Raw genomic sequence first — 10,966 nt, forward strand, 5'->3', positions numbered from 1 at the left:
GCTTCATCAACATTGGCTAGGTATCATGCATGTTGAATATTCAAATTCATACATAGAGAAGAGTTGACAGTCCCGCAAAAAAAGAAGAAGGGAGATTGTTTGACAGAAGGCCTCCTTTCTTCCTTGCTATGCTCCAGTAAACCCGCATTAAGCGTCGCTTTGGTGTCATGGATAACATTTCTTGACATGAGATTGAGCTCTGCTCTTGACTTGAGATAGATAGATTGCAACAGATGCAAATGAAATGCTTGCAAGTTGGAATGACATAACACCGGAAGAAGATATCCTCCGATTAGCACCAAGCTTAATATCCTCCGATTTAGGTAAGTACCCTACAATGATTTAGGACTACCATCAAAGATGAACTGCATCCCCTAATTATAACATGACCCAAATACTTAGTTTAAGCTGGAACACCAAAATACTAAGCAACCACGAACTGCCTTGAGTGCTGGAGCTAATCACACCAATGCGTCGGACCAAGGGGAGAGCTTGTCGATGCGGATGTGCAGAGGCACTTCCATGGACGCAGCCCCATCCCCTGCTGCTGCTGGCACCAGGTACATTGGCGGCACCATCAGGAACGTGGGCTCGCCCGCGGCGACCACGGCGCCGGGCGACGAGCTGCTCCTCATGTGCATGTCCACCAGCACCATGTCCTCCTTGCCGCAGTTCGCCGCCTCGAGGTTGACCCACATCTTGCACGCGAACCGGGGCCGCGTCGCCGCGCTGGCCCTGGCGCACACCACGGACACGGCGGTCACGCCGGCGCCGAGCGCGCCCACGGTGAGGAGGAACACGCGGTTGTCGTCGTCGCCGAGGAGCACGAGCCGCGGCGTTGAGACCGGGAGCCGGAGCTGGCTGGCCTTGCCGTACTGCAGGGCGCGCACCGGCACCGAGTGGACGGTGTGGAGGTGGCCGGCGAGCGCCTGCGGCGCGCCGACGTAGCCGCAGCCGGGCTCGGTGCAGCGGCAGGGCGCGTGCGGGCACGCGGTCTGGTGGTCGGCGACCTCGTGGTAGGTGACGTACCTCGTGCAGCCGGGGTTGGGGCACTCGATCCTGGTGGAGGAGACGACGGCGTCGAGCGCGGGGCAGGGGTCGAAGAAGCCGCCCCCGTCGACGCACACCTTGCACTGGCCGCAGGGCAGCTGGGCGACGCAGCCGCCGCAGGCCAGGTGCCCGGCTTTGCACTGCAGCAGCAGGAGAGGAGCACAAATCGAATCTTGAGGAAGGAAAGAATCGAGCTTTCACCAGCGCCAATCGAGGAAAGAAAGAGCGGAACCTGGAAGACGGGGGGCTTGAAGGGGAGGGTGCAGAGGTGGCAGTGGAGCAGGCGCTTGTCGATCCTCACGGCGAGCTCCTCTCTCGGGCTGTACGGCGCCGCCGCCGCCGCCGCCGCCGCGACGACGGGGCTCCCTTCCCCTCCTCCGGCGACGAGCTCTTGCTTCACGCGGGCGTCGGGCAGGTCCAGGCGCGGCTTCTTGGCGCTCTCCTCGTCGGCCTGGTCCGGCGAAGCCCTGCTCCTCCCCTCGGCGGCGGCGCCCTGCATCCTGGCTGGCCGGACTTTGGGGAAAGAAAACCTTTCTAGCAGGAGATGGGAGAGAGAGAGAGAAGTGGAGAGGTCCAAGAACAAAAGTTCCACACTGTTCCAAGTAGACTAAAAATGCTTTCCTTCCTTCCTCATTGACCGGTCCTGGATAGCATTAACCTAGTGGAGTACCAGTACCTTGCCAATGCTCTTCATGATAAACGAGCCAAATCGAGTACCTTGCCAATGCTCTTCATGATATACGAGCCAAATTGTGGGTCACCACTGTGGTTTCCATTCCCAAACGAGTATATGGTATAGATATAAGCCGTGTTCTTAATCAATTTCATTATTGTCAGTTTGTCCATGTATTCATGTTGTCTTCTCTTTCAAATACCTACAAGGTTGACGATTGCAGGTCCATGTTGTTCTAGAAACATTGAGGAACTGTCGGAGTAATGGGCCACTGTAGGCTAACCCGAGCTCCAGAACCTTTTAAGACATCGGGGCAGGCAAGGCGACCGACTGCCCACTCACGGCCGAGTCCCGGGGACGAATTCAGATAAGCCGACTCTTGACTGGCGACTTCCAGAGAAGCCGACCTTGGGGAGTCGGCCCACGATTCCAGCAAAACCCCATGTCCTCATCAACAGGGACAGGACAGGGGAGTGGCTACAGTGAAGACTGCTCCCACCCCTTTCCAAGGGCAAGCATGGTCACAGTACACCGTACTGAGGAGATCTTCGTGCGGCGTGGCACTGTTGCCGTGCCCGCTGTCGGTGTCAAAACCGGCGGATCTCGGGTAGGGGGTCCCGAACTGTGCGTCTAGGCCGGATGGTAACAGGAGGCGAGGGACACGAAGTTTTACCCAGGTTCGGGCCCTCTCGATGGAGGTAAAACCCTACGTCCTGCTTGATTAATATTGATGATATGGGTAGTACAAGAGTAGATCTACCACGAGATCAGAGAGGCTAAACCCTAGAAGCTAGCCTATGGTATGATTGTTGATGTGTATGTTGTCCTACGGACTAAAACCCTCCGGTTTATATAGACACCGGATAGGGTTAGGGTTACATAGAGTCGGTTACAATGGTAGGAGATCTGAACATCCGTATCGCCAAGCTTGCCTTCCACGCCAAGGAAAGTCCCTTCCGGACACGGGACGGAGTGTTCAATCTTGTATCTTCATAGTCCAGGAGTCCGGCTGAAGGTATAGTTCGGCTATCCGAACACCCCCTAATCCAGGACTCCCTCAGTAGCCCCTGAACCAGGCTTCAACGACGACGAGTCCGGCTCGCAAATTGTCTTCGGCATTGCAAGGCGGGTTCCTCCTCCAAGTACTTCTAGAAGATTTTGAACACAAAGATAGTGTCCGGCTCTGCAAAATAAGTTTCCACATATTGCCATAGAGAGAATAATGTTTACACAAATCTAATCTGCCGACGTATTCCGTAGTGTGACATCACACCACGGCCAAGCTTTTATTCGAACCGTTTTACTGTCCCATCTTAGCGTGTTATGCGAGGCGGTTTCCTTGGCACGTCTTGTTAAAGCAGAGATCGTGTCCCCTTATTCCGGGATTCTCATCAATACGGGCGTGGGTAACCCAACCGCTTCTAGGACTCCTAGATCATAGGCAAGTCCAAACGGACACGGGGAGGACGCTCGATATCCACCCTCTTTATAAAGGGACGAGGCCTTTTATTTTCCCCTCCCGTGCTCAATCGAATCCTTCCCCCACCTCAAGCTCAAACGCCCAAAGTTCAGGTTAGGTGCTTCGAACCTTCAGTCATGTCCGGATCTAGCCTTCAAGGCTGATGGGTGCCTTCTTCCGTCACGGAAGAAGACGTCAAAAAGTTGAGGGAGGCCAGATATCTGACCGCCGAGATTCTGCATCGGCTGCCTCCCCGGGGGCAGGCCGTCCCTTCCCCCGAACCCAACGAGAGCGTCGTGTTCGTCTCCCACTTCCTCCGAGGTCCAGGCCTTGCATTGGATCCTTTTGTCAGGGGCTTGATGTTTTACTACAGGCTAGATTTCCATGATCTAGCTCCAAACTCCTTTCTTCATATCACGACATTTATTGTTGTGTGCGAGGCCTTCCTCCGGGTTACCCCTCACTTTGGCCTATGGCTCAAGACTTTTGAAGTAAAACTGAAGATGATCGAGGGGTAACATGCGGAGTGTGGAGGTGCCTCAATACGCAAGATGACTGGAGCTGCATGGCCCAAAGGTTCCATTCCAGAGGTGTCTGAATTGTGGCAACAGGAGTGGTTCTACATCATGGCTCCTAGAAGTGCCAAGTGGGCGGCCGCCCCTGTCTTCCGCCCGGGCCCTCCACCACAACTGATGTCATGGATTAGCAGAGGATTGAGCTAGGGTCCGGCCAAGGACGTGCCTATACTGCAGAGCCGCATTCAAGATCTCTTTAATGGAGATTTCAGTTTGGTTGCGGTAGCACAAGTTATGCTGGTTCACCAAGTCCAGCCTTGCAAACGCCGGCCTCTTCGCTTGTGGGAGTTTAATCCCGAGGGACCGCGGGCCATTCAAAATTTCCTCGGCCTGACGCTCGAGGAGATGTACAAGTCGTTCTTCGAACCTCAAGTGGAGTGTCCGGAAATCACCGAGGACGCGGGCCTGAGTAGCAACCGCGCCGCCGAACAGGTAAGGCATCTTCCGGCCGAACGTACTATCTCTCCTTTGTTACGAAGCTATTTCTAAGAGTTCGCTTTTTGACCAGGACTGGCTAACAAAGGCGAAGTTGATTCGGTGTTCGGCCCCCCTCCCCGAGGGTTTGGAAAATCCGGTATTGGAGAAGATGCTCCAGACCACACCCTGCCCGGAGCCTTTAAAGGAAAATACTATGGATGGTAATGCGGGCGGACGCAGGCCCTCAACGCTGCCCATTCTAGCCGAGGGAGCGAGCGTCTCCATGAAGGAAGACGACCAGAAGAGGAAAAGAATTGCGCCCGGGGATTCGGAAGCCGAAACTTCCAAACGAGGGAAGAAGTCTCCCACAGAGGGTCCTACCTCGGGGGCGCCGTTGCCGCACAAAGTCCGCGAGGGGATCAATTCTCCCATGAGTCGTAAGTGACCCAAAATACCTTAATAGTACAGATATGTCATATTTTCTTCTGAGAAGATAACCGCTGCATGTATCTTTGCAGTTCGGGCCTTAGCCCCTCTCAAATGAGCTCGTCTTCGGGGGATCTTCTTCCAGAGATGATAGAGAGCGAAACGCCCCCTTCGGACTCCTCCGCTCCGGAAGCGGGCGACCCTGAAGTGTCGTCGCGGAGGGCCTCTCCGAGTTCGGCGAGGCCAGAAGATAATCCTGTCGACCCCCGAAGTTCCCAGTGTCCGGCTCCCGAAGAGAGCAGACAAACGAGTCCGGCACCGTCTAGTGTGCGGTCGGATTTCTGAGGGAGTTGGTGGGGCGAGCGGCCATCTTAGATGAACACCGTGTGCAGATGAATACGGTGATGGAGAGAATCTCGTCCGCCGAAAGCGGATTGCATAAAGCTTTTACGAGTCTACTAACAGGGTTTGAGGTACGTAAAATAATGTATGATAGTCCTGCACATAGTAGGTGTGCCCTGTGTAGATAGTATCCCCTAAGACTCTGGTTGTCGTCGGAAACGACGACAAACAGAGGATCATATTCCCAGGTAATAACCATACTTTCTCGATGTGCAGGTGATGGAAGCTCCGGTGGCTAGCCGGACTAGCAACTTTGCCCATTTAGAACGGCAGTTGGATGCGACAGACGCCGACATCGAGCTTGTTAACAAAAGGCTTGACGAGGCACGGGGTAAGTGTCATTATCTGGTGAACGTCACATAGGAAGAGTAGCATGATGCCAGTATCTTTAATATGTTGTGACTGCAGATGGGGCTGCCAATGTTGAAGCCTTGCGGGCAGAACTTGCCCGAGCCAAGGAACAAGCGAGGTTGGGTAATGCGGCTGCTTTAAAGGCGGCCGAAGAGTTGCAAGCCGAGAAGGCCGCACATGGCGAGAGCCGAGACAAGATGGCCAAGATGGCCATAGAATTAAAAGCCGCCGCCGACCGTTGCCGGGTTCTTGAAAAGGAAAACCAGGCGAAGGCATCGGACCTTGAGAAGGCTGCTACGACAAGAAAGGACCTCCGCTCTGCTATGAGGGCAAAGAAGGAGGAGCTGCAGGAAGCCGAGGATATTGTAGCTGGGAAATCCTTTATGTTGCGGAGGAAGTTCGGAGATCCATGGTATGCCCCCTGGATCGGCTGTGGAGCTCGGAGGATGTGTATATGGATTTGGCGACGAGCGATGGCGATGCGGCCAAGTACTTCCAGGGTCAGACGGACCATTGAGTGGACTAGTGGAGTACATTGCCAGTGCTCTTCATGATAAACGAGCCAAATTGAGTACCTTGCCAATGCTCTTCATGATATACGAGCCAAATTGTGGGTCACCACTGTGGTTTCCATTCCCAAACTTATATATGGTATATATATAAGCCGTGTTCTTAATCAATTTCATTATTGCTAGTTTGTCCATGTATTCATGTTGTCTTCTCTTTCAAGTACCTACAAACGTGCGATAAAAGGTTGACGATTGCAGGTCCATGTTGTTCTAGAAACATTGAGGAACATAATTGTAAGCGCAAGTTTTGTTCTTTTTTGCACATGTGCCTGCTTCATTGATTAACAGTGGAGTGCTTTTGGCTCCATCACTGGATGACAACACCAACAAACACGTGAGAGCCCATAAAAAGAAAAGGATACATGTGTCACCACAAGGGACACGCGTAACCAGATAGTACAAAGGAGCAACGCAGACGCGTCACAACTTCTCACCCAGATCACCACACATCCCACCATTCCCACTGTCATCGATCGGCACATACGGCATATAGGCTAGCTACCTGCCACCAACAAAAAACAACAATATGACCACCATAATTACAAAATAAATTACAAAATAATTTTATTACACCATAATTTTGTTTGTATGTAATTTTTGTAAATGTATACAATTGATTTGTAATTTGCAAATTAATTATAATCATTTTGGGCTTAACCATATAGATGTGAAGAAGGAATGTCATGGTTACTGTAGTTTACGTGACATTCTCAATGAAGAAGGAATGTCACGATTACTGTAGTTTACATGACATTCCTTGAGAATGTTAGAGGATCCGGTTCCCCTGGATGATTGTTGTTCTTTACTTTGTACACCATCGAGACAAATGCATACACTTACAGATAAGCGACTTGATTACTCGCTGATGAATATGATTACTCCAGACATCATCTACGTAGTACTTTGGTTTCATATTCACCTGCCAAGGATTAGTACTAATAATAAATGACGCACTAGTTTCATTTATATTAACTGCCACATGACACTAAAAACTAATTATCTAGATTCATTTTTTCCCTTGCTATGAATATGACCTATAATAGCAAATAAATTCTGGCTTTCTCGCTATGAAGTTAATGCAGCTTCTTTTATTGTGAAAATTTATATACTATTGCGCAAGTTACTCCAATTTATTCTAAAAATAGTTAACTATTTTGACTTTTTGTTTAACCATTAAAAAAATCACCTTACAGGGTACATATTTCCCCAGGAAACATTGGGTTTTTCCCCACCAAAAACTTATTATATAATGTTACTGCAATATTCTCCCCCCGTTTAAACCAGCAACCTACACTTTTTCCATCATTTATTAATTACATTTTCCTTTGTTCTTATTAGTACATTTTTTTGGGGAATAACTAAATATTTCCCTTGTACTTCAGAAAATAAAATAGTAACAAAGACCACATGCAATAGATTTTGTAATTAAATATTAGACAATAAAGGAGATCCTATAGCCAATCACATGTTTTATCACTACACACGACGGGGATTGAGCAAGACAACTTCAATCAGACAATCATCACGGAAAAATAATTAATCTCATAGTTTCCTAGTTTCTTAAACCGACCAAAAAAACCGCAGACGCAGATTTCTTGTACTCGTTACAATGGTGTATGGGGACACCTACACCCTTGTACTACAAAAATCTGTAATTCCACAATAAGTCAATAGTTTCTGCAATTGTTTTTCCATATAATATCGATTTTTTATTGTAGTCATTGTAGATAATCAATAGAAAGAAATCTCCTTCTGACTACCTTTATCAAAGCAGTCTAATGTTTTTTCAATAAAAATAATGAATAGTGAGCTATACTACGGGAAATCCCCTTTCGCTCCCACATGTATATACCCCCTATATGGGGATTATTTTATAAATAATTAAATAAAAAGTCAAAATAGTTCAAAAGTATTTTTAGATTAAACTTGACTTCACGAAGAAAAAACCTTGACTTCACAGCATAGAAGGGAAAATTTATTTGCTATTAAATGTCACTATTCACGCTATTTTGATTGAAAATTTGTCTTCTTTGGAAAGAAGTCAAAGAGAAAAATTCTTTTTGTGAAACTTCTCTCACTAGTACAATTAAAGGTCAAGTTTATTTCAAAAAAAAAATTCATAAATTTTTGACTTTTTGTTGAATTTCTAATTTAGTTTTTCATTTAGGATACATATGTACAAAGAACCAAATTCCCCTCCGCTATACTACCAATTAATTTTTGTACTTATTTAATTAGTCCTGAATAAATCTACTTTTTATACTTATTTAATTAGTCCCTTTTTCCTGCCGATCTTTTCAAAACATGACAGTTTAGAGCAACTCCAACGGGCCGACCTAAACGGACGGCATTTTTGTCCGCTTTTTTATCCGTTTGGGTCGGCCGGCCGCCCGCCGTTTACCCTCTTTTAGTTTTGGGTCGGCAGTGCACCCAACGGGCCGACCCATTTTCATGTCCGCGCGCGTTTAACATCGTGCCGTCGCCCTGATTTTGACGCTCCAGCACGTGGGAAAGGTTCGCGCGCTGGTTTTGGCGCTCCAGCGCGCGCCGCTGTCGGCGCTCGCTATAAAAGAAGGCGCTCCCTCCACACTCTGTCGGCCACCCACTCTCGCCGCCTCTACACCACCATGTCGATCCGTTGCCTATGCGCTTCGGATTTTCGCGGAGTCCGCGAGCGCCGCTCCGGCGCCTTCTCCGCCGAGATCTGGTTTCGCGAGAAACGTCTCGTCCTCGGCACCGCATCGGCGACGTAGCAGACGAGCGAGTGTGTGAATCCAATGTGCCACCGACCAGCGGGCCCGGTGAGAAAAGAAAGCGAGCGCGTGCGCGTCCATCTTATGTCCGCGCTGACGCAAATCAGCCTCAAAAATGGGCCGGGAATGGGTCGACAGGCGGACGAAAGCGGACGCACGTCCATTTAGGTCGGCGCGTTGGACTGGCTTTTTTGTCCGCACCGACCCAAACGGACGGCCGCGAACGAAATGGGTCGCCCCATTAAAATTGCTCTTAGTTCATTTGTACCACACGCAAAGACATTCTTACGCGCCCACTTAACCAAGCTACGTTGACGACAGGCCTCTGGCAAAGACCTCGTTCTTGCAAAAAGGTGAAGTGTTCCTACAGTACAGCATTTATCCATGGATGATGGAAAGCGCGTCGTCCCTGCCGGCAGATCCTGTACCAACCTGTTCCACCGCCTAGTACAGCACTGTTCGTCAGGTTAATAATCAACTTTCCAACTTTCCCTTCAAACCGTATAGTCCCAGACGTTACTTTATCTGCCAATCGCGATGCACCTATTGACCCATTGGATAACCAGGACACATGTCCCCATAGACCGAATGTTCGCCTCCTTCACGTGGGTGGCTATTCCTGCACAGCACAGTATAGCACCACCCACATACCTTGCCATGTTCATGCCCGCCCACTGGCTCGGCCTGCACCAGCGCCAGCCCCCGGTTTGGGAAAAGAAGTATTCTCCACTTTGCCCGTTCGGAGGTCAGCTCAGCCGGCATCAACACGACAACAAGGAACTGACTGAGCTAGTGCTGGTACCTATCAAAAGCCTGTGGACTGTGGCTTGAGGCTCAACCCCAAGGGGAATATGTTGACAAGGCATGGCAAAGCTGGGCGAGGTGGTGGAGCCTTGGCTGTTTCAACGTGGATTGTTCATCTCTTCGTCGAGGCTAGAGCATTTAATTACAAGCGGAAACAGGAAGCCGAGAACATGGCGTGATTGACATTGACAGAAAGACAGACATGAAATGAGCTAAAAACACCTATGACTAAGTCACTATGCTTCTGTGGAGGCTTGTCCCTGTGAGGCCGTGACAAGGATTTTTCATCCTAGATGTCAGTCTAACTAAGGCCAATTCTTTTGAGGGTCCTAAAAAAATAAAAAAAAATAATGGTGTCCCTAGTACCGCCGGTGAAGGCCAGATAGGTTTTGACAAACCGTGGTGCTGTCATCGCAACGAGAGAACCAACCACGGGTCGAGTCAAAGCATCGGACTCAAATCCGACCCCTTAAATGGCTGCGGACGCGTTCGGGTCCGAACACCGGTTGATCAAGCCTCAAATTTCTTTTCTCACAATCAAACACCTTAATTAGCATATCTCAAATCCATATAAACTCATACAACTACGTAAACGATGCATTACACATCATCCGGCTACTACATTACAATATGCCATTGGAGTACCAAAATTTGGCATGTTTGACTATGGTGGAGAAGATCATCCCCGGTTTCCCTTGCCCTTCCCGGTGCCACCGTCGTCCTTCTCGAGAAAGTACCGGTCGAAGACACAGTTGGGATCGATACGGATCTACTCATCGTCGGAGTTGTTCTTCCTGTTGTTGTCCTCCTTCCCCTCCTTTGGTGGTAGTCCGGCCATGGCACGGATCACCAAATTCTGCTCTCAAACGAGGGCGCGCGTGAAATCCGGCCGTGTTTGAATGAATTTCGCCTGGTTAGTTTGAATTGTTGTCAAAATATATGCTGCTGCGTTGGATGTCGTCCTCCCGCATCCGTGTCCACGAACTGGTCTCTCCCAGTTCGTGGATGAATGCGGGATAAAATTTGCGAGTTGCCAGAAGAGGAGGAAGTCATCCGCGTCCAAATTATGAAGAAGCGCCAACGAAGGAACACGCGTGTCCCTTCCAGATTGGAGGCGCTTGCACCACCTCCTCCCGTGGCTCCTGCTCAGCAGCGTGGGGTGACCATGACCTGACACCCACCGCGTCGGCCATCTCTGATGCCATGGACGACCAGCTCCACCGCTGGCCCACCATGCGCGGGTTCCACGCGGCGATGGGTGGCTCCTCCAGCATCTTCAGAAATATTGTTTTGTTTTTAGATCAACACGAAAGGCTCCCCGGCTCGATTAAACTAAGAAAAATGAGGGAGGAAATATGGTTTCCGGTATAAACTTGTGGTGCATAGTCTTTTTTCTTTTTGACAGAATTGTGGTACATATTCTTTACTGAATAACCTTTGGCATGGAAATTCTTGTCCACGAGGCACACAAAGAACCATACAACTCC

At 49.5% G+C, this 10,966-nt stretch overlaps 1 protein-coding gene across 1 annotated transcript; it reads right to left on the bottom strand.

Annotated features, from left to right (window-relative positions):
- Positions 1-220: 220 nt before the first annotated feature.
- On the bottom strand, positions 221-1,695 carry LOC125547617 (uncharacterized). Its single transcript, XM_048711436.2, has 2 exons — positions 1,283-1,695; positions 221-1,190 (listed from the first exon to the last, which is right to left on the bottom strand). Exons 1-2 carry the CDS (start codon positions 1,547-1,549, stop codon positions 462-464), a joined length of 996 nt encoding a protein of 331 aa, XP_048567393.2. The 5' UTR covers positions 1,550-1,695; the 3' UTR covers positions 221-461.
- Positions 1,696-10,966: the final 9,271 nt, after the last annotated feature.

The sequence above is a fragment of the Triticum urartu genome, chromosome 3A (assembly GCF_056163025.1).
Source record: "Triticum urartu cultivar PI428250 chromosome 3A, HENAU_Tu73, whole genome shotgun sequence".
In the NCBI taxonomy this organism is placed as follows: Eukaryota; Viridiplantae; Streptophyta; class Magnoliopsida; order Poales; family Poaceae; genus Triticum; species Triticum urartu.

Excerpts from the sequence above, each read along its gene's own strand:
- LOC125547617 (XM_048711436.2), bottom strand. The coding sequence starts at position 1,549 with ATGCAGGGCGCCGCCGCCGAGGGGAGGAGCAGGGCTTCGCCGGACCAG. Across the intron at positions 1,191-1,282 it reads TCAAGCCCCCCGTCTTCCAG|TGCAAAGCCGGGCACCTGGC; the intron begins GTTCCGCTCTTT and ends CTGCTGCTGCAG.